General features: G+C 41.3%; 1 protein-coding gene across 2 annotated transcripts in view; it reads right to left on the bottom strand.

Moving 5' to 3' along the window:
* fat2 (FAT atypical cadherin 2) overlaps positions 1 to 18,441 on the bottom strand; it is a 97,736-nt gene extending 79,295 nt beyond the window's left edge. For both annotated transcript variants that reach the window (XM_058648940.1, XM_058648941.1), the window contains exons 1-2: positions 18,176 to 18,441; positions 583 to 3,849 (exon numbers count right to left, since the gene is read on the bottom strand). In XM_058648940.1, the coding sequence (XP_058504923.1) occupies positions 583 to 3,820 (3,238 nt within the window). In that variant the 5' untranslated portion in view covers positions 3,821 to 3,849; positions 18,176 to 18,441. The remainder of the gene's footprint in view (positions 1 to 582; positions 3,850 to 18,175) is intronic.
* Positions 18,442 to 24,208: the final 5,767 nt, after the last annotated feature.

The following is a 24,208-nucleotide window of genomic DNA, read 5'->3' as shown; positions in this document are numbered from 1 at the left end:
ATAACATTTTTAAACTTAGCCATGAAAGCAAAAGGGGATCAAAACCTCACATGTGCTGTGAGCTAAAAACGCACAATTTCTATATGGACTTGGTGCAGTGGAGGGAATAGTTTACAGAGCGAAACAATCTTCACTTTCCTGTCATAAAAGACAGTTTTACACTGCGATTAAGTGACAGACATTATTCTTAAAATATCACAAACATAAGCTGGAGTGGATTTTCTCAGGTTAGCCTTTTGTTAAATGGTTAAAATCTGCCCCCCCGCTGAATCCCTGCTGACAGTCATGAAAGCATCGAGCATGTGACAGCTTGACTCTTGCAGGTTCTCAGTATGGGGACACACACACACAGCAGTCACCTGTGGGTAAGTCACTGACTTATGAGTAAGTGCCTCATAAAACCACTTTGAGACTGTTAAAGTTTTAAACAACAACATGGCCACAAAGCGTCTTCTGTTAGCTTGTTTTATTAGCTCGACTAGTCATAACTCTAGCTATCATTTTTGATTTCTTTTGGAGACAAAAAAAAGAGAAAACAAAATATTTGCTACAACAAAAGAGCCAAATTCCTGTGTTTCTTACCTGTCTCCTCATCAATGGTAAAAACCCCAAGACCAGAGCCCTCATGGATGTGGAACCGGACGACTCCGTCTCTGCCTGCGTCCTTGTCTGAAGCCGTGAGCGTGACCACAGCCGTCCCCACGGCTGCATCCTCCATCACACCGGCCTCGTACACAAACTCAGAGAACACAGGCCTGTGCAGGTTCTCGTTGACATCCAAGACCTGAATCTCCACAAAGCAGGACGAGGAGAGGGAGCGAGGGAGACCGTGGTCGACCGCTCGGACTGTGAGGTTGTAAGACGGCCGCCTCTCAAAGTCCAGCTCCCTCTCAAGGGTCAGGGCTCCGGTGGAGGAATCGAGGTGGAAGATCCCGCTCTCTGTGTTCTTGAGATTGTAGGTGACAAGGCCTCCGCTGCCCAGATCCAGATCGACACTCTCCACCCAGACAAGAAGTGTTCCAACAGGGACATCTTCAGGAACTTTGATTCTGTAAATCTTGGGTGTAAATTTGGGTGGGTGGTCGTTGACGTCCTGCAAAACTACCACAAGGTCAATCATGGAAAAGAGCTGAGGGTTGAGTTTGGCCTGGTCTCTGGCTTCAATCCTAAGGTCATGTCTGGGTGAGGTTTCTCGATCCAAATGATGCCTCACGGTGACCTCACCGGTCAGATCGTCTATCCCGAACATATCCGTTGATGTCAGCAGGGAGTACCGGACGTTACCGTTTGTCTCTGCGTCTGGATCCGTCGCACGAGCTGTGAAAATGACGGAGTCCACTTCTGTGTTTTCAAGCACGCGGATCACGTATCTGTGCTGGTCGAACACAGGAGGGTTGTCGTTGACGTCCATGATGTTCACAGCAATGAATTTCCACGCAGACGTCTGCGGTATTCCCAGGTCGTAAACGGTGATGTTCAAAATGTAAAACTCCTTAGTTTCTCGGTCCAGTGGGCAAACTAACTGCAGGTCACCGGAGAACGTGTCGATGGAGAAGCAGCCGTCTTCATTTCCGCTCGATATGACATACACTAACTTACTATTAAACCCGGTGTCTTTGTCAGTCGCCTCGAACTGAAGAATGGTCGTATTCAGCGGATGGTCCTCGATGAGGTCGATCGAGCTGGGAATGCTCGGGTCAAACTTTGGAGAATGGCGGTTGGTGATGTGAATGTCGGAGAACGTCTCTTCCTCTTGATTGGTTAAAATCGGTTTTATGGACTCAATGAGTTTATCCGTGAGCTGTTTGAAAATGCCCGTTTCCTCGCAGCGCAGCGTCACGTCATCACCTCTGTTTGTGACGGTTATTCTGACAACTGAGGCTTCGGAACGATGCTTTCCATCCCTGGCTACGACACTCAATGTGAACGAACCAGCTCCCAGGGGAATCGGTTGTTTGAGGGTGATCGTGCCCGACACTGGGTCGATCCCAAACACTTGGTACTCATTCCCTGACTCTATGATGTACGTCAGCTGCTGCAGCTCATCTAGATCGACCGCCGACAGCTCGCAGATCATGTGACCCACAGGTAGATCCTGAGGTACAGTGGAGTTGCAGCCAACCCTCTCGAAAAGAGGTACGTTATCGTTGACGTTGTTCAGAGTTATCATCACCACACAGTCGCTGACCTGACTGAATGGGCTGCCGCTGTCCGAAGCCCAAACGTTCAAGTGGTACCGCCTTTTCATGAGCTCATAGTCCAGGTGTTCAGAAGTCGAGATGATGCCGGTGAACGCGTCTATTGTGAAAGGTAAAGGGCCTGCGTTGGCGATCGCGTACGTCACAAAGCCATTTTTGCCCTTATCTCTGTCTGTGGCTGAAACTCTCAGAACGCTGCTGCCGACAGGTGTGTTTTCATCCAGTGTGGTCTGATACGAGGTCTGCGTGAACTGTGGGCTGTTGTCGTTTTCATCTGTGATCTCCACCACGATGTGAGTCTCAGCTTCACCTTGATTGGCCACGACGTCAAACTCGTACCGATTCTTTCTCTCGTAATCAAACGTTTCTGTTGTTACAATAATCCCCGTTTTGGGATTTATTTTAAATTTGGAGCTGTCCTGATTATTTTTAATGCCAAAAGTGACATTGTAGGGAACTAAGGTGACAGAAACCTTCAGCACGTGAGATTTGGGAGGTGAAAATTCACTCAGCGTGGCGATGTAGGTGTCCTCCAAAAATGTCAATGAGCTGTAACGATAGGCCGGAATGTGGATTTGTGTAATTGGAGAGACTAAAGCCGGGGAGCCCCACTCTTTAGCCTGAAGTGAGAGATCCAGCCCAGAAGGAGTCTGAGAAGAGATAATCCTCTTTGTTGAGATCACTTGGAAGTCACTGCCCTGCACTCCTAAGGGGATTATCTCAAAACACTTGTGAGGATCCCCTCCAACAATATTAAGGGATTTGACCGACTTAACTCCACCCTCCACGTGGACATCGATAGCCACTTTGCCATCTGAAGAGACTGTAGGTTTGTGGGGAGATGTGATGACCAGAGAACCCTTGGATGCCTTTCGTACGTTTACCAAGACCCTGGCGACGTTACCGAATTTCTGCACGCCGGATATTTTCTTTGTCCTGTCCTCAGCTAAAACAGTGAGGTCATATTTCTCAGAGCGAGTCTGATTGAGCTTCTTGACGAGGCTGACTGTGCCACTGAAAGGGTCGACAGCGAAAGGATGAGCTCTGCTGGTGAAGGAGTAATAAAACTCAGCATTGCTCCCGACGTCTGCGTCTGTGGCGCTAACCCTGACCACACTCGACTTAAGTGGCGTGTCCTCAGTGATGGCTACATTGTATGAAGCAGGATAGAAAAGAGGCTTCAAGTCATTGGTGTCAAGCACCTGGACAGAAACCTTAGTCTTTGCCGTGAAGTCAAAAGTGCTTTCACTCGCCTCCACAGTGAGCGTGTAAGCGTCTCTGACCTCTCTGTTGAGGAGAGCAGAGTTACTGCGGCTATTTTTAATCCTCAGGAAGCAGAAGTCTCCAACTTTGACCGCCTCAGCCTGGAAGAGCTCGTCTTCATCGCCCTGGATGATTTTATACTCAATCTCCCAAAAGAGATCCGTCACTTCGATGCCCATCATCACCGGCGTCTCGGCGTACGTCCGCGGCGCCGAGTTCTCATTGATGGTGACATTGTAGAGATGGTGCGTGAACCTCAGCGGCGAGCTGTCCTTCCCTTTCCCCACGCTCCCGTGACATCTGGACACGTGCAGGAGCACTGCTGCTAGAGTGAGGAGGGTCGTTCCTGAGGTGGCCATCTTTAATACGTCCACGAAGATCCTCAGACCTGCGAAAAGAAAGATAAATGTAAGTAATGTAGCAGAATTATAGAGAGAAGAAAAACAACAGTTAACACAATGAGCAAGCACTTGGCATGTGTAGCATCTGCCACGGAAGGTTGGGGTGAAAGGGGAACAGAGGAGCTGCATTAAGTTCCTTCTACTTATGTCTGTCTGTCTGTTAAATGGTTTGCTAGCATAGTTGCTTGACCAATAAACAAAGTTATGGTTTGATGTAAAGCAAATCTTACTCTTTCAATGTCACTTGCAGTATTTATTTTTTATTTTTAACTAATATAAATAAACCTTTACCAGATTACGGATTACAGGAGGTACATCCATTAATGTGACTCGGATCAGATTTTTTTAGGACTGTGGACACAGAAATCCAATCTTCGGTTCAGTTTTAAAATCAGATTTTGAGTCTGACCCACACGTTTACTATGATAGCCTCTATTTCTGAATTTTCTCGACCAAAAAAAGATGTTAAGTTGTTAATGATGCAGCAAAAACACATTTATACATATGCTTGTCATTTTAGAGGGCAGTCATGTTCACATTATAAACCAGAAACAAACAAAGAAAAAAAGACATAGTATTTTGGTTTATAGCCACTAGGGAACTCCATGAATGGTATTAACTGCTAATTTCAGGTATTTTTCAATTGAAAATAATGTAAATTTTGAGAATTCTGGTCACATTTGGAGAATAAAGACGGTAAAGTGCGGCAAATACGAGCGGACACCAGAAATTAAAGGTGATTTTAATATTTTTACGATAGTTGAAAATGCAGGAGCGGTATTGGCACACAGGTAAAAGTTGTGAGCAAGTGTTTTTAGATCTATAACAGGAATTATCAAGGCGTGTCTGGCACAAACAGAAGAGGAGTGCATTCTCAAACTTGTACCTGAGTATTCTACGTCAAATTCAAGTCACTGTTGCCACGCCTCCCTCAGTACATCAAGAGAGCTTGTCTGCAATCGTCATCGAGTTTCATGTGTATATATATACATCTTTATATATAAGGAATAAAAGAATCGTTCATGGATAACTTGAATTTCCTGGAACGTAAAAAGAAAAAGCCTTTCTTACAAAAATCCACAATGACACAACAGCCCAGGGGACGTCTGTGGCAAGACATCCAAATCGTGTCCCAACACGCTCTGACCAGAAAGAAGGGAAACTCATTGTCCCAGGATCAGAGTGTCATTAGCCTCGCAGCCTTTGTCAGACAGGTGGCAGCCCCAGCCCCTCCCCGTAATTATCCCTCTGCTGTCCAAATACCAACAACAAGCCATCATCAAAACTGTTACCTCTGAGCCTTTACCAGTCTGAGGCTATGAGAGGGATTTGTAGTTTGATGACACTGTGATCAAGCAGATGACAGTGGGAGGTTCAGTCCTGATCCGAGAGTAAACAGCAGCACAGTGTGAGTGTGTGTGTGTGTGACTGCAGACATATTTCTGTTTATTAGCATCAACAGAGAGTCACAGTCCCACGTCGCTCGTGTTGTTGCGGTATTTTATGTCGAAACTGCGGCGTCTATTTTAAAATTCAAGACTTGTCCAAACGTGCGGCGCAATTTGTTTAAAATAGAACAAACACTCAAGTGAATCTGCTGAACATCATCGAATTAAGTCGACCACATCGATTATTACAGCACAAATTAAACAATCCTGGGACACTGGATTTAAACATTGAATAAAGAGGCCGTTTCTTTTGTAAAGCTGTGCTTTAATTACAAGGTATTTTCAAACAGGAAGTCCTGAATGAATGAATGAATGGTCAGACTGAGACTTGGAAAAATTCCATAGAAACTAATCTTACATCTTTTCCACTTTTCATTTTCCTATGCTCCCGCCTACTGCATTTGAATGTAATCTACATTGTAATCTGTGTTCAGTGTTGACAAAATATCTACTATCATCTCTTTTGATTTTCAAATATTTAAGTCATGCTGACTGAGGGAGAGAGAGAGAGAGAGAGAGAGAGGGAATTAGCAATAAATGCTAAAATAAAGAGCTCACATGACTCAGTTTCTATGAGCCGCCGAGTTTGTAAACAGGTGTAGAGGACATTATTCCAGATTTTCAACTTCCTGATTAGCTTCCCTTCATTTTTACTCCAGAGAGTCACTGAAACTCTACCATCTACAGAAAGTGTCAGATTAGCCTGACGTTAGCATTAACAACAGGCAGTGTGATGTAAATAACAGCTACAAACGTTGTGACTAACCCTCGGTAAATCTGGTCTGAGTCCATGATTTACCAAGAGTGAAATCTGTTCCTTGTGATTGTTCCCATCGCTCTGTCTTCTTGTGCTCACTGTGAGCATTTTTCACAGGGTTCCCACGGGTCCTGGAATTCCTTGAAAGTTTTTGAAAATTGCCCTTAAATAGACCTGGGTCAGTGAAAGTGCTTGAATTGTGTGCATCAACAGAAACACGCTGCAAAACCGAAAAAAATATACACACTAATGCCAAACACAGCAGCAGGAGAGAAAACACCAGCATATTCAATAAGAGAAGTGCTCCGGACCTGCGGGGGCGCTGTTGTGCAGCTCTACGGCCAGCCATTGCGATACTCTGGGACGACTGAATTCTTACTTTTTAAATTAAAATAGCTGGTCATGTTGAACAAGTGGTAAAGCGGCCATCACGTGACCATGCTAGACCAATACGGTGGCTGCTTTTGTAAACACAATCCAGTCTCGGAAAATAGTCGGCGAAAAGTTAATTCAATTTAAAAATGTAATCAACCCTGTGCCACTCGACACAATTATCAGAAAGTAAAAGTCACAATGTCCATACTTTAACTGTGTTTGGGCTCAGCTCCAGATTTGAGAACACGCCGCGAGGAGCATCACTGGCCTCAATATTTCACGCTCTTTAGTGAAAACCACAAGCACAAAATGTGCAACAGAGATGTGGAAACACATGAGCCGACATGGAGCCGGGTAGACACAGTTTCACGGAGAGAGTGGGGAGAGGACAGAGCTGGAGGGAGCAACACTTTGCCCTTCACTTCTTCTCTGACAGCTCCTCCACAGCTAAAAGCAAATCCACACACAACAATCTCCAGGGCAGAGACGCTGCTCCCTGAAATCAGAGATGAAAAGATCTGTCAAGGTTTTTTTTTTCCTTCTCTGCAGACGAGAGAAAACCTAAACCATTTGGAACCGACTGTTAGTCCATTAAGACACTCTGGTGTTAAGGCGAGACAAGCGATGTCTTCACATTTGTCGTGAAAACACCAGCGTGAGACGTGGCCTCACGGTTTATGAGGGTTCACAGAGAAAACACAAGCCTCCCAGGATTCAGGGTCTGCGTCTGCAGGTAGACTGGCGCTGCCGGTGTCAGTGTCAGTGGAGGGTGACAGGTGTGTGGTGTTTATCTCTGCTCTCGTGGTGACAGATAATCAGATTACCACAGTCCGGGCCCACTGTTTGGGTTTGGGAAGGGATTTAGAGCATCTTCCCCAATTTTTCCCACATTTTTCCTGCAGTGTCGTTTTACTATCGCCTCACATCTGCAACGGTTTGTTTGCATCATTTAGACTCAGGGTTTTTCAAACAAGAGTTTGTCCAAATCACTGCTTCCCAAACTTGGGGGTGCACCCCTTAGACGGTACATGACCCATATCGGTTTAGGGCAATTTTCAAAAACTTTCAGGACCAGTGGGAACTCTGCTCTGCTATGAAACGTGCTCACGGTGAGCAGAAGAAGAAAAAACACAAGGAACTGATTTAACGTGGACAACTCTTGGTAAATCATGGACTCAGACTAGATTTACAGAGAGTTAATGTAAGGAGCTATAACAGAGAGTGCACATTAAATATTAAATTCTTAGACATTGGGACTCATGGGAACCTTGGCTTGTAACTGGAGGGTTGCTGGTTTGAGTCCCCACCAGGTCAAGGTCAGGGGTACCCCTGAGCAAGGCACCAATTGCTCATTGTTAATCCTCACCACGATTTTAGCTCACATGGACACAAGAGCTGCCAGTCTCCTGCTGCCTCGTGTGGTTAGTTTGTGTCACTGAGGTAAATCTGAACAAAGGATTTCAAACACCGAAAATTCTAAAATAAGACATTTGAACTTAGTGATGGAGGCAGCAGTGGATCAACAACTCCTGTGAGCTGCAATGTTAAAATCGCTGGTTTTCTCTATGGGGTTTGGTGTGGAGGTTTGTGACGCACTAAAGTGGCATTGTGCCATCTTTAATATTAATCGATGTGTCCTATGACACTGGACAGGGTAAATAAATAAATAAAACCCAGGAAACATTTGTCTCGCTCAACAAAACTTTGTAACGACACAGAGCCTCAAACCATGTTTTCCCAATTTCACGACTCAAAGGAAGAAACATCCCAGGTGCATCATGTGTTCATGTCGCGATGTAATGAGGCCATGAAGATAAATCTAATAAATTAAGCTATAATAAAACACTCTGTCACAGACAAAATGAGTCTCACAAATCAGCAGCATGAGCCTCAACGTCCTCAACTGACCTCAGTCTGTGTATAAAAGTACTTTAAAAGATACTTTTCAAGTAAAAGTACAAGAATTAGTAGTAGTAGAAGTCACTGAAGTCAAAAACTAATAATATTACTCAAGTAAAAGTCTTGAAGTTTATGACATTTATTGTACTTAGGTAATTTTCTGATAAAAAATGTACTTAAGTTTAATTTAAGTAAAAGTATTTAAAAAAGGAGTAAGGATTGAGCCATGGTGGCTCAGTGGTAGGGTGAGTTGTCTGTCTGGAAAGTTGTGGGTTCAATTCCTGGCTCTGCTCGTCTACATGTGTCCTTGAGCAAAGACACTTAACCCCATGTTGCAGCTTGTGAATGGGTGAAAACTGTAGTGTAAAGCAGCTCATCAAGACTAGAAAAGCTCTATATAAATACAGACCATAATAACAACTCTTCTTCTGATTTTATTTGGGAGGAAATGTAGAGGAGAACTTGTACTTTGTTTTACTACACTGACAGACCATAATACTAAAATATGCTGCAAACATGAGTCGTGACTTTGTTACGTCGTGATAATCCCAATTCTGTGTGACTCGTTTCCTGTTCTTTAAACTTTTAACCGCAGTCTCTGCACTAATTCTTTCATTTGTTGTAAAAACAGACGCGAAACTCGAGTGAACCTGACTTTGACACTGAAACATTCAGAGCTGCAGGGCAGAAACTTCAGGCTCACACACACACACACACACCCGCATCCTCACAGCGAACACGACGACCTGCACACACACGTTCACCTCCAGCTTTCAGGCTCACGTTTCACCGCCGCCACAAACCCTGAACCTCCATCGGACACAAACATCACTTCCTCTGAGCGACGCGTCCGCGTGAGTAGAGCCGAGCATGAGACGTCACTCTCTGCACGGGACACGGTTTCAAACTCACCTCAGGAGGACGGTCATTGAATCCCAGCAAACATCTGTAAACATCTTGTTTTGCAAAACTTGCACGACGTCCACACCAAACCCCATGGAGAAAATCAGCGATTTTAACATCACAGTTCACAGAGTTGTTGATCCACTGCTGCCTTCATCACTAAATTCAAAGTTTTATATTTAATTTTCGGCATTTGAAATCCTTCGTTCAGATTTACCTCAGTGACACAAAGTGACCACATGAGGCAGCAGTAGACCAGCAGCTCCTGTGTCCCCGCAAGCTAAAATCGCATATTTTCTCTATGGGGTTTGGTGTGGGAGAGGAGTTTTTTTAACAAAGCAGTAAAACTTTACAGTTTAGCAGCAAAATAATGCAGCAGACATATTTTTAAGATAGTATAGACGTTATTGATGTGCCAATTTTATTACAGTTAATTATAAATGACTTTGTTAAATGACTAAGATGTGTTTTTGGACCTTTAATTAAAGTTTCGCCAGCTTCTCTCCATCTTTGTTTTGTGTAAATCAAAAATCCTTGTATAAATAGAGGCTGATAGTGAATGGTAGCTGTTGACATTCTTGCCTTTATTAATGTTTTTAATCACTGCCGATCAAATGTTTAGTTTTATTATTATTATTTATATATTATTTATTTATTTAAGATTTTTATTTTTATTTTTTTTCTTTCGAAAACCACGCGAACATTGAAAGAAGTTACTCCTCCACTTCCTGTGAGTGCTCGGCGACTATTGCAACACAGACAAGTTGGATCACGGATCCGTAAAAACTTGTAGCTGCTAATCCAGGAGCTGGCGGAGTTTAATAATGACAGGGAAGGAATGTGGTTTGATCTGAAAAGAGCCGAGAGCTGAGTGCAGGTCCTGCCAGGTCCTGCCAGGCCCGCTGGCACACACACACACACACACACACTTTAAATTGAAGAAGAAATCTTTTAACTTAACTCCTAAGTATTTTTCCGAGAATAACATTATTATATTATTATATATTATATCATTATAACATTATTTTATTTAAAATCACCCAAAAACGGGTGTAAATTCTCTGACAGGAAGTGGCTTTGTTTTGACAGGAAGTGGCCACTGTCATTACCCGATTTGTACGGGAAACTCAATTTGTTCTGCACGTGTGCAAAATATATTACAAAACATGTGGAAACTAAACTAAAAATGACATAAAAACAATATAAATGTTATTTTATTTTGAAGAGTTAACTGTGTTTTGTTTTATAAGAACAACTACAAGCTTCTTTTTCTAAAACTAGGCATTTATATAAAAAAAACAACTAGCAAACACACTCTTACTACTACCAGGACACATCGGTGCAGGACGGTAGACGGTGGTCGTGTAAAGGAATTAAAAAGGATTTTAACGCGAATGAAAACGATCTGTCACCCTGAGCCTTCTCCGACTTCTGCATTCATCCCATTTAACTCATTTCCTGGTTTTTGTGAGGCTATTACACAAGAACACAACGGACAGAAGAGAGGAGATGAAGCGTGATATCGCAGTAATTACAGCGAGCTGCTGCTGCTGCTGCAGAGTTCCACTATCAAAGGGTTTAATAAGAGCCAAGAACAACCTGAACCCTTTCTGTTAATTAAAAACGCACCTTTAATTCAACCAAACACTTGACAGAAAGCTGTGTCTCGTTAACCCGTCACTGCGCGTCCAAACGAATAATTAAAGGTTTCATAAAACAATGATTAAACATTTGCCATCATCACACTTGTAATAATGAATAAAACATTTAGAAAAAAAACAATAAATGACCCATAGGTCAGCTGCTAATGTAACTAGAGAAGGCAATTTCTCATGAAAGTGCAGTGGAGATTGCTGCCGTCTGCCCGAGCTGCAGCCAATCTTCAATCCTGGATTGAACCGGTATTTATGAGAAGATCCATCATTTCCCCGGACTCTTTATCAGACGTGTAATTTCCCTTCAACTCCTGAATGTCCACATGAATTCCTCTCAACCCACGCAGAGGCAACACAAGGACCCGACAACCAGGTCAGGACAAGCGCGCGATTTCCCGGTCCCCCAAAACACCAACAGAGCCTGAACACAGACCACACAGACAGCAGGTCCAACCATCAACCCACAGCACCCCACCCACAAGACCTCCAGCAGCCCTGAGGAAAAACAACCAACACACAACCCGGCACGCGAGCCATCCATACAATCTGAAGACCAGCAACAAAACCACCAAACGCCCCCAAGACCCATCCACACAAATCTGAAAGTTCTTCATCTGCTAAAAATCTGCTGAACATCAGATGTCCTCAAGCAAGCCGCATGGGTGGCCCATGGCCAAGTGGAAGGGGGACCTGGCTTGTAACCGGAGGGTTGCCAGTATCGAGTCCCTACCAGGTCAAAGGGCTGGGGTACCCCTGAGCAAGGTATCCAACCCCCATCGCCCCCACTGCTCCTATGTAATATTTATGTGGGTCTCTGCTGGACATTCAGGAGGTGAAGAACCTGGCTAAGGAAGCACTGGTCAGGGAAATGGTAGAGGTTTGTTTATAGAGGTTAAAGAGAAGAGATGAGGTTGTTCTGAGTAGACTGGGAAGCAGAAGAAGGTAGCAATGTTACCTGAAAACTGGATAATGTCAGGCTTACATCGGTTTGTGCTCATGGGTTCATTCTAATCCCTTCTAATCCCATCAGTCTGTAGCTGCGAGGTTTCTGTTCAATCAGTCGTCACCATGTGAGTTCTTAATGATCTGGTGTCAGTTTGACACCGAGTAGACGACACATCTGCTCGACCACAACCACCGTTTTAAAGTTTTATTTCTTAATGTATTCTCATTCTGCGAGTTAGAAAACGAAGCCCATTGATTTGTATCGGACCATTAGCACATGACGGCGTGACATGGAGCCTCCGGAGAGTCTGAACTCAGGCGGCGACTGTCGATACTCAAGTGCAGATATGAAATAACGCAACGCAGCATTATTCATGGATTGATTTTCACAACATAATTAAGGCTGTGCATACTGGTTTACATTAGCAACAGAAAATGACTCCTTCTATTAAATTTGCAGGTTGACTCTCTTGTGGCTTTCACGGCATCTGCACACCTGAGCAATAATCACGCCGTTGATGTGTCACACCTGTCAGGTGGAGGTGGGATCATCTGGGTGCTTGAACACATTCAGGACCAAAATATGAGAGGAAAACAAGTGCAGAACCCGTTCAGTATTTAAATATTTCAGCTTTTGAAGCCAGTCAAGCGATTTCTACCAACATTTCTTACATTTGTTGTCCAAAAATCACCAAACACTATGTTTTTTTTAGCTTCATAAACAAAAACCTCGCAAAACGAGAATAGTGTCTGCCGTTTCACCACTAGATATCACTTATTTTAACAGTGAACTTTAACAAGTCATTAAGAGAAGAGAGCGCCTCCCAGTGGCGGCCAAGTACTTTAATTCTCAATCATAGCAAGTTTGGTTGCGATCAGACTTTCTATCTCTACGTTACAACGGTTTCAGGTTTTTTCATCAGAATTAGCCGCAACTTTGACGCCGCCTACCGCCCAAACCACATGACACCGAGTAAAGATTTTGGTAACTTTTAATCCTCATCATGTCCACAGTGACCTGAGCAAATTAGAAGTTGATCGCAATAAAGCATTGGGAGGAGTTCATCGGAATACCTCATGTGCGAAATGGGCACCAAAATCACCAAAAGTGTTGGGACTGTTTATTTTAAGTGTTCTAGGGGGCGCTGTGGAGCCATTTTGCCACGCACAGTCTTAGAACCCACATCAGACTCACACGTGAGTTATTCTGGACTTGTTTGTCAGTGTATGACCATCTGTCGGCTCTCAGGACCAATTTCTTTTTTGGTCATTTTTTGCAAATGTTCAGACTTCGCACTGTTGCCGTGGTAACGCCGTGATATTCACCACCAATTATCTACAAGGTCTTTTTAGTGATGACACAAATTCTGAAGTGGATGCGATAATTCCTGTGAGAGTAGCGTACAGAAATTTGAATATTTCCACATTGACGCCTGCAGGGCAGTTCCTTACATTTATAGGATGTGAGTGAAAACTCAATTATTTAAGAATATAAATATAATGTCAGTGGGGTTTCTCTATATGTGGAGAGCCACAGCTATAAAAACTCAGTGGGGAAACTCAGTTATAATGTGTACAGGTACAGTAGGGAGCTGTCAATCATCATAAACAGCAGCAGCAGCTACTGCAGCTGCAACATTTAACAGACCACCGGGAGAGAATTAACATTCCACGCTGGTGTTGAAAGGCTGACGTTTATAACCTGTGACATGAAGTGGAAGAACGTATTTAAATAAATAATAAATAAGTCTCACTCCACATGTGTGTGTGGGCTTCACGTCCAGGTACCAATTAAAATCCTGTCCGAGTCTCAGACTCCGCCCTCGTCTCCGAGCTCTTTGCTTACTTATTTCCTGCGTGGCTGTCGTTAGCAGTGGATGACTCTGACCTCTGACCTCTGTGAGACTGGCTCTGGGTCAGGGTTACAGTATTAATAGAGAGCAGTTTCTCCATTTTACAGCACGTTAATGTGACAGATTATTTTGTAAAATGTAGTAATCCTGGGAATTTAAAGGGATAGTTATTTAATTTTTTATTTTTTTTGGGTGTATGAGACACTACGCCTGTGTTCAGAACTAGAAAAACATGAAAACATAACTGCCAGTGATGATGCAAACAAAAGACGACAGAAAAAGGACAGTTTGTAAACCTCGCGCTCTCCCACACCAAACTCCATAGAGAAAATCAGGGTCATTTTGTGTCATTGAGGTGAATCTGAATGATTGATTTCAAAAGCCGAAGTCACAAAACAACACATGTGAACTCACTTATGGAAGCAGCAGTGGATGCTCAACTCCTGTGAGCTGTGATGTTAAAATCGTTGATGTTCTCTATGGGGTTTGGTGTGGGAGAGTGAGCGGTTAACAAAAGTCTTTCATTTTCAGGCAGAAAATGTTGTCCAATGACAAAAATAAAGTGGTAAATATATTCTTAAGATATCAAAAAACCCTGAATTAGCACTTAACCCATAACCCTGCAATCACCACCTGCAAAAGCGTCCACCTCTGAGTGTATTTTCAGATGATTATGTTAGGGTGAGGTCACGGCGGTGACCCCGGGGTCTGAAGGGTCGGGGGGGTCGGGGGGGTCAGACTCTCTCTCATCCAGAGCTTAATGTCGGGACACGGAGGCCTCTGACTGGAGGTCAGTGGTTAAACTGGGATGAGTTATGAGCACGAGTTCGCTCTGTGGTACGAAGGCCGTTAAACGCGTCAGGACGTGTTTTCTGAAGAGAACCAGAGAAAAAGATGCGTCTCTGTTCAAGGATCGCATTAAATCTTTAAATGAATTATCATATCAGCCATACTTGGAGGCCCAGAGAGAAACTATATATAATTATGCATATAAATATGTAGTTTTTGACACATTCATTTTGTAATTCCTTCCTAAATATACAAGAAAAGTCAAATGTAAATCACTTTTTCTGTATTAAGGGTGAGAATATATAAACTATTGATAATAAAAAAGCAGTATTTGCCACATTATTTCAGTAATTCCTTCCTAAATATACAAGAAAAGTCAAACACACACACACACACTCACTCACTCACTCAAACCCTCACTGTGGCATTGTGAGGTTTTTACTGCGCGGTGACAGTGGATTTTAGCGTCAGAGCTTCTGTTAAAGTTAAACACGCTCATAAAAACGAAATAAACTAAATAAAAAAGTCTGTGTGAAGCAAACGCTGACGTTTAAAGTGACGGTTATAAAAAAAACAGACGTCGTTTGTTTCAAGTTCACTTTAAAGGCTTTAAATGTGGAGAATTAAGGTTTTTTAAACTCTATATTTTACAATTTAAACCATAATAAAACACAAAGTTACACTGAGGTCTTTTCTTTCCCACAGGATTTTCTGCAGATGTAGATTAAGTCTGCTAACATTTTTCTTTTCTTTATTCATTTCATTAAATGTTTGGTGCATGTTCACATCAACTGTCCTCTAGGGGGCGCAACAACAAAATGTCAGTTCCATCTTTTTCAAAATGTGGGATGTCTCACTTTTAAACCCATCTCTGCGCCGTCGTCGTTGTGTCTTTATTTATCGTTCGTCGACAACAACCTCAAACTACTCCTAACTGAGTAATTGTGTAATATTTGTAGTCAGTTTCAATAACTAGTAACTAGTTAACTGTCAGTCTAACGAGCTCAAACGTCCTCAAACGTCCTCAAACGTCTTCAAGCGTCTTCAAACGTCTTCAAACGTCCAAATTCTGTTCAGTTTACAGTCGTTTCACGTTTAATCACAGAAACACTTGGTAAATCCAGCGTCAGAGTAGTTAGTGATTCATTTCTACGTCAGTTATGAATGGATGAATGGATGGATCCATCTGAAAGACAATTCGCCCTACCACTGATCCACCGTGGCTCAATCCAAACTCCTCACTTTGACTTCTAAAACTAAAATCAGAAAATGACTTTTGATACTTAAGTACAGTAAATGTCATAAACTTTAAGACTTTTACTTAAGTAATATTATAAAAAAAAAACATTACTTAAGGATCACTTTAAGGTACTTTTACAAAAGACTGTTATTTTGTGTTTTCTTTTAAACTGCTTTAGGTTTTTAAATGTACTTTCTCTCATCTCTCTGGAAACAAAGTCTATATTTCTTGCTTTGTTTTAAAGTTGAAAGTCAGATCTGCTCGTTTCTGAGTTTGTATTTTTATAATAATAAGAAGAAGTTACATTGTTGTGTCGTGAACGTTCATGAAGTCTAATGATTGAACTTTGTACGTTTTCCTGTTAACAAGTTTCAGCACGTTTATCTTCGTCCTTCGTCAGAAATGTTCTGAGGAAGGAGGAAGAAAAAAGTAAGAAGACAAAATACAAGAAGACAAAAAAACGAAGAACAGTTACAGTTCGACACCAGAGCCTCAGCCTCTCTGTGGTCAGAGGGGGTCAAAGGCCGTGTGAAGGGTTGAGTTTTGGGGGTGTCCTCACACTCACACACACACACACACACACACACAGTGTCACTCACTTCATCTGGGATTTCACTTCAGTTGGTGCAGTGTGACACTCATAGGTGTGTGTGTGTGTGTGTGTTGTCTTGTATTACAGAGGATTTTAATCCCATTTTTTCCGCTCCTAACAAACTTCAGTCTTTTATGGTGTTTTCATGTTTTATTTATTTACATTTCTTCATTCCACCTAATTGCAGGATTATAGTTAATCCATCACTCCTTTTGTCCGTTCAACTATTCCAGCTAAATCTATACATTGACCTAATCCACACAGATTATTCAATAGAGACCTTACTTTTGGGCAGAAACATGACTTGGCATGGTTGGGTTGATGTAACAGTTAATTTAAGTCGAAAACTTCTTTGGAACGGGAAAGTTTTGATTTTACCCTAACTGACAACTAATGAAAGCTAATGTTAGTGAATTTAATCTACATCGTCAGAAAATCCTAATCCATTTTTTATTTCAGTTATGCACCCAAAACAAAGAATAACTTTAATGTTAATATAACATTATAAAAATGGTGTTTCCGAGTTCAGATTCAGGTCGAACATTTATATTTTACACAATTCACGATGTTTGAGGATAAAAAAATATGCTCAAACGTCGTCTGAGGTCACTTCCTCGCATCGTCCTCTGAATCTGTAATCTGTAAACCCCTCTCATTTCCTGTTTCTCTTTACATGTTTTTTAAAACATGCGTTAACAAATTCCACAAATTTGTTTGGGGCACCTTAACTAATCCCCTGCGATCCATCTGTGGGCCGCAACCCAGTGTTTGGTAACGACTGGACTATACCAAAGTGTCAACAAGATTTTGGTAAAAAACTAATCTAGTGTTTGTAGTAATGTTGCGTTTATTCTAAATTCTCTTTAGCAAGATTTTTTAAACTAACAAAAACAACAACTTAAGTCTGCAATTTTCCAAATGTTTCAACTTTTTCTCGCGAGTTGGATTTTAATCTCACTTTTCCATCATTTTCTTTCCTCACTTCTTCACTCTCAGTCTCTTGAGGGTTCATTTCCACTTAACTACGCGAGGGTTATAAATCCATCTCTGCTTTTTACGGTGGGCAATCCCAATCCCAGAGTCCAGGAACATCCACACTTAATCTCAACATCTCCAAAAACAGCGGTGTGCTGCCGTGTCAGCCGCTAACATTTGGTCAGATTATTTAATCTGCACCGTGACTCCTGAAGCTTCTAAAAGAAAACGTGAGCGACCTCCACTCATTTTCAGGTCATGCGAGGGTTCAGCGGTTTTCCTTTCAGCACCCCAGGTTTTTGCTTTCCATTATGGAAAGTCACCTTTCACAGACTCCTCAAAGGTCAACTTAGCGTCCATCCATCACGGACGCCGCCGTCCGTGTCAGAGCTGACGTGGACGCCACTCAACGGTGGAGAAAAAGATGTTCTTTTCTCCGTCGTTCACACATATGACTACGTACAGTTCTGTTGTCACAGCTGAAGAAGAAGAAGAAGAAGAAGAAGAAGAAGAAGAAGAAGGAAAAAGACAAACACGATTGAGCAACAAACAAGGGTTTGCTGTGGATGAAAGAGAAGGAAGAAAGGGAGGGGACTCAAAGTCAAGATCTGACATGTGTCTCCACTGCTGGACTCTCCCAGGTCCAAAAATGCCCACTCAAACGAGCCAAAACATCATAAAAACACAGATTAAACAGATTATAGTGGAGAGATTCCGCTTCACCGGCTGCTTCTGCTTGACTTCCTTCACTCCAGGACCATGTTTAATGATAGTGTGATAGTAAATAGTGGCACAGTGCACAATAAACAGCAGCAGTGAGTGTCAATGAAGTGAATCATTGTGTGTATGTGTGTGTGTGTGAGAGAGAGAGAAAACACACACCTGAAGTGGATTTAGGCGACTCCTCCAGGAATAATCTGCCAGGAGCTTCTCGCTCAACGCTTTCAGGAACTTCTTAAAAAATCCTCTGACTGGACGTCGATGACAGCCGCCGGTGTAGTCCCATAGTGGCCTGGTGAGAAGTCCATGAAACTCTTACACACTCATACACACACACACACACACAGAGGAGTTGTAGGAGAGTGTGTGTGTTTCTAACTTCAACTTCAGCGCCTTCAGACGCTCTGAACCAAAGTGCTGCTGAGACACTTCAGCACTCCCTCAGGAGCCTCATCTCCACCCACTTCTCACACTGTCCCTCCTCTGATCCTCACACACACACACACACACACACACACACACACAAACACTCCATGTGCTCAGATTGCTCCCCCCTCATTCTCGCCTGTGGGCTCAAGCCTTTGGGCCTGAGCCAGGACTGTTCTTTTAATGTGTGTGTGTGTGTGGGTGACTCCATTTGGAACAGTTACCTGCAACAAGGTTTTGAGTTGAAAAAGCAAACAAAACAAAAACAAAAAAACCAAGAACTGTAAAAACTGTAGTACCTATGCCAGGCCTGTGTGTGGCGCTGCTTTATTTTTAAGTAAAGTTTCGAATGAAGAGTCACAGGAAATAAAATAAAAGTTAAACACAAAAGACAAAAAGAAACCAAACAAACTCCAAAAAGTCTGATTTAAAAGTCTAATTTTAGTCCGACTAAGACTATAGTTCTGTTTTCTTATTAACGTTGTGTAAACGCCAACGTTAGTTAGTGAGCTAGTCTTAGTCGGACTAACATACCTGGATAATGTGACTCATAGTCCGATTAATCCTGCATGTACACGCTTAGTCAGACTGGAGTCGGACTTGTTGCTCTGCACACGCAACAAGTCAAAATATGTCACTGTAATTACAATTGTTTGCTAATTTTTATGCAAAACAAGTTAAGAATTCGTAGGAAAACACAGAACTAAAAAGTCTCTTTCACAATAAAATTAGCTTCTATATCCGTTTATCTTTGAACTGAACTGAACTGAATATAAAAGGTACTAGCTTTGTACGTCTGGTCTGAGCTTTAATATTTCTGAGAAAAATAAGTCATAATTCTGAGATTTTTATGGAAAAAGACTTGTGAGAATTGTGAGATTAAAGTTAGAATTCTTAAGTTTTAAATAACACAAGTTTTCATAAATAGACCAAACATTTTATCAGGTGTTAGAGACACGGCTGTAAATTAGTTGACAAATTTAGTTCCTGAAACCAAACCCAAACTGTAATTAACGATTTCTGTTGCCTTTAGGCTTTTTAGAAAGACCACGTCGACACCATCAAATTTTATTTATTGTTATAAAAACAAAGTAAAATTGATAATTAAAATCCCTTAATTGCCCCTCAAACATTCCACTTTACTGTATGTTATTGTTTGACTTAAATATACTATGGCTTTTAAGTAATTAAGTAACAAGTGAAAGCAGGTTCGAGTGACTGAGCAGTTTGGGTGGAACCATGTGACAATAACTTGGTAATGGGCTCCTTCATCAGCAGTGAGGTAATTACCTGTGATGGTCTCTCTCTCTCTGCAGGCTTTGTCTTGTTGTTGTTGTGTAAACACCGTATAGAACCTGGATGCATGTGGCCCCTCTGAGTGTTGGCCCCGGGCCATGAATGTGGTTACAGAGAGTTCTGTGGACGACGGCGGCGGCGGCATCTGATCTGCCAACACACGACAGGAAAACACGACATTAAAAGTGATTCGTCCAAAAAAATCAGGCTACAAAAGTATATTAATAATTCATTATTAAAATGAGCATTTGAGTGCTCTGCTGCCCCCTACAGGTTCAAGAAAACATGATTGCAACCCATTTCCCATTTTTCTTTAGCATTATTTGTTCTGTCATATGCAGAGGACACTCACTTAATTCAGAGCCTGTGATTTGTTGGATCTGGAAAATATCTGTTGACATTAAATTGTAACTTAATGTCTATAATGTACATTACTTAATCTACTTAATGTCTATCATGTGCGTTCTATGTACAGGGTTTTTGAATTCTCAGATTACAGTTAGAATTCCTGTGGAAACAAAGGCAGAATTTTGAGATTAAAGCCAGAATTTGAATGAAAAAAATCAGAATTTGAATGAAAGAAATCAGAATTCTGAGATTAAAGTCTGAATTCATATGGAAAAAGACAGAATTCTGATATTATATTGGGATTTCGGAGAAAAAGGCAGAATTCTGAGATTAAAACTCTCAACGCTGAAGGAAAAGGTCAAGATTTTGAGATTAAAGTCAGATTATTCTAAATTGTGACTTTAATCTTAATCAAATTTTACTGTAAATTTAAAAACACACAGAAATGTACTGTAATAGTCATGAGCTGTTAAGTTAAATCCATTTGTAATAATTTGTAATAATTTGTCCATTTGTAATAATACTTCTCATAGTAAAACATCATTGTTATTATTTTGATTATTATTTTTGCACTGGCACATGTGAATCATGCAGATAATCACATACAGAGCTTTATTATATTAGGGTTAAAAATAAAAATAAAAAAATAAATTCCTATAAGAATTGAGATTCTTCTCATCCAGCGTTCAGAATTGATTTTTATTATAACAGAATAAAAAGAGCAGCTGGAAAATAATCTGCGTTCACAGCTGCGTTTTAGATTTAATGACATAATTAATATTAGTTTTGTATAAAAACAAAGGCGTCTGACGTCAGTGGATCAGTGACAGGAGCTGAACACGTGTTTAAATAAATAATCATTTATTCTGACTCCACTGAAGCAAAGAGACTATAAATTAATCCACAAATGTTTCACTTTCTCTTTGGATAACGATCGACCGGAGCTGCATTAGAGAATAGAAGAGATTTCTTCAATTTAGTGTCATTTTTTTGTTTTTTTTTCTTGTTTGTTTTTTTTCTTTCAAGCCAGAACAGAAGGTGAGCAGAGCTTCCCTGAGGCTCCGTGTTCAGAGTTTCCAGGCCAAGGTAGAGTGAGATTAGGATGCAGAGAAGAGAGGGAGACGACACATGGACCTGCAGAGAGAGGGAGAGAGGGAGAGAGAGGGAGAGAGGGGGGGGGGGGGGAATTGGTGAGGGAATAAATTGAAGGGAATACAAAAATTAAGATAAATGACAGATAATGAGGAAAAAAACGGTGTCGGGGAGGAAGGTGGTGATAGAGAGAATAAAGAATAAGACAACACGGAGGAAAAGAAATGAAACAATGAACGAGAAAGAAAGAAGCAGATTTTTTAATTAAAAGTCTGGATTGTTATGGAAAAAGATATCATTTTGAGATTAAAGTCTGAATTATTATGGAAAAAGAAAGAATTATGAGATTAACAGTCCAAATTCTCATGGAAAAAGAAAGACTTCTGAGATTAAAGTCAGATTTCTGAGAAAAAGGCAGAATTCCGAGATGAAAATTCCCACTGCTAAAGTAAAAGGCAAATATTTGAGATTTAAGTTGGAATGCTGAGAAAAAAATAACAGAATTCTATAATACAACTAGAAATTTCTGAGATTAAAAAAATGAAACATTTTACTTGGCAGAATTCTATTAACTCTGTTTCCTGACGTTACCGAGTTCGTTTTGCCACCAGCAGCGTCGCCCCCTGGTGGCCAACTGCTGCCTCTGGCCCACGTCCATGGCTTCACCTTTCGACCCACAAGACTGCGTCCATTTTTAAGCTGTATATCTTTAGTCTCCAACTCTTATTGGTCAAAATTTAAACCCATTTCCCAACTTTTTTTTTTTTTTAGCATCATTGTTCCTGTATATGCAGATGATACACACGTCTTTACACAGTACAGCAAAAAACTGCCTTTTCACTGCTGCACCACCAAAAACACATGCTAAAGGCTTAGCTGAAGAAGAAACTGTGATAGAAACAGCATTTTTTTTTTACGAGCTTATACCTTGAATGTACCAAAAAGATACGTTTTGTTTGTTGTTTGGACGTTTTTTTGGGGGGGTTTAAAAAGTCTGACATGGACCAAACAATGATTTACTGGCTAAACTCCAGCAAACTTACTCCAGAAAACACATCTTTAGCACTCACTCTTGCTCATGCATCACAAAAAAGTATAGTTGGAGATATCATAATAATGTTTAAATCAACATGAATTTAATCCATTACGGCTTTGGAAGATGCTAAGAGATGGTTGGAGAGGTGGAGGAGGTGGGAGTATACGAGGAAGAGGGTGATGGATGAATGTAGAGAGTAAAGGAGGAGGAGGAGGAGGGTGGAGGTCTGTTCCAGGAATAAACAGCAACAGAAGGCCGGCATGAAGCCACTGGCAGCAGGTGAACCTGAGTAAAGAGCAGAAGAGCCTGGAGGAAATGAAAAGCTCAAATCCACCTTACGTAACCCGCTGCTGTCTCACGCTGTTCGGTCCATACCACTCAACATTTACATTCATGGCGACGGGGGTCAGAATAACCAGCTGATGCTTCTGTCCTGAACCGTCCAAATGTCTCAGTTACTCACAAACACGCACGGACAAAAGTCTCTGATTACTGCGTCCACGGGCGTCTCCGTGTCCTCAAAAATTATTCTAGGTATAAGAATAAAGTATTTCTGAGAGAGGTAAAAATAACAATTAGCCTTAAAAGAGTTTGTCCACACCTGGTATTAACGTCTGTCCATCCAATCCATCTTCAACAATAATAATAATAATTATAACGTCCTCAGATCTGATCAGAAAAAAAAGAACAACATTCCTGAGCGGCATGCGCTCAATCTGTCCTCAGGACGGATTAGAGACCACCTCCTCATGCTCAGGTCCTCTGACCCGCCACAGTTCCAGATTTTTTATTCCCAGAGCCAAGTGGAAAGGGAGCTTGGCTCGTGACTGAAGAGTTGCCAGTTCAAGTCCCTGCCAGGTCAAGGCCTGGGGTTCCCCTGAGCAAGTTACCCAATCCCCAATGATCCCTCCCTTAACTAACAGAGCTCTTGTAGCTGAGATCATGAAACGTATAGCGCACTTATTAAAGACCTGTGACTTTAATAAGTCACCTGTGTTCAGTGACGACTTTGATGATGTTTGGATAAGAAATTACAGAAATATAACGTTTATTTTCTCGTGTTAAATTCAGTGAATCTGTAATTTGACTTTTTTTTAAAAACCTCAGGCAGATATTGAACGATTCCTGTTCTTGTGATGAGTCACAATGTAAATTTGTGATCTGTCCAAACCTGCACATGTTTCATATACAGGAGAGAAATCAGAGACATGACGGTTAAAGTAACAACTTTAGAATAAAGATTTAGTCTCAGATAATCTCTTCATCTGGAAACGATCAAATCATCTCACAGCAAACGTTTGAATGTACAGAAAACCTGAAGATCACTCACTCACTCAATCATTCCCTCACTCACTGCTCCAGTGAGGAATCTGAAACTATAATTTTATTAATTTATTACCCAGGCAAGAATTTTGCTGCCTCTAAATCATCTGCACCAACAAAACCTCAAAAATATTCACTATTTATATAATAAATCAGGCCTTTACATTTCTATACTGTAAAATTAAAGCTGTAGATTTTACTTTATTTAAATGAGAGAACTGGTTGCCTTGAAAAATGTTAGTAAATGTAAATGTAATATAATATAATACAGTTTTAAACCTTTTCTACTTAATAACTTTACTCAAGATGTAGTGGGATTAACTTTTATTTTATTTTATTTGAGATATAAATGTATTTTAAAGACGTGATTAAATATCAAACCTAATAAAAAATACTACACACATTTGCAGATGATCTTTTATTCTCTTGTCATCCTGAACCTTATTTTCTCCAGGTATTTTCCAAGTTTTCTCCAGGTTTTCTCCAGGTTTTCTCTAAGTTTTCTTCAGGTTTTCTCCAGGTTTTCTTTAAGTTTTCTCCAGGTTTACACCAGTTTTGTCCAGGTTTACACCAGTTTTGTCCAGGTTTACACCAGTTTTGTCCAGGTTTTCTTCAGGTTTTCTTCAGGTTTTCACCAGTTTTCATCAGGTTTTCTCCAGGTTCTCCTCTTTCTG

The sequence above is a fragment of the Solea solea genome, chromosome 14 (genome assembly GCF_958295425.1).
Source record: "Solea solea chromosome 14, fSolSol10.1, whole genome shotgun sequence".
Taxonomy (NCBI): Eukaryota; Metazoa; Chordata; class Actinopteri; order Pleuronectiformes; family Soleidae; genus Solea; species Solea solea.
This window is presented reverse-complemented; position numbering and strand designations above follow the sequence as displayed.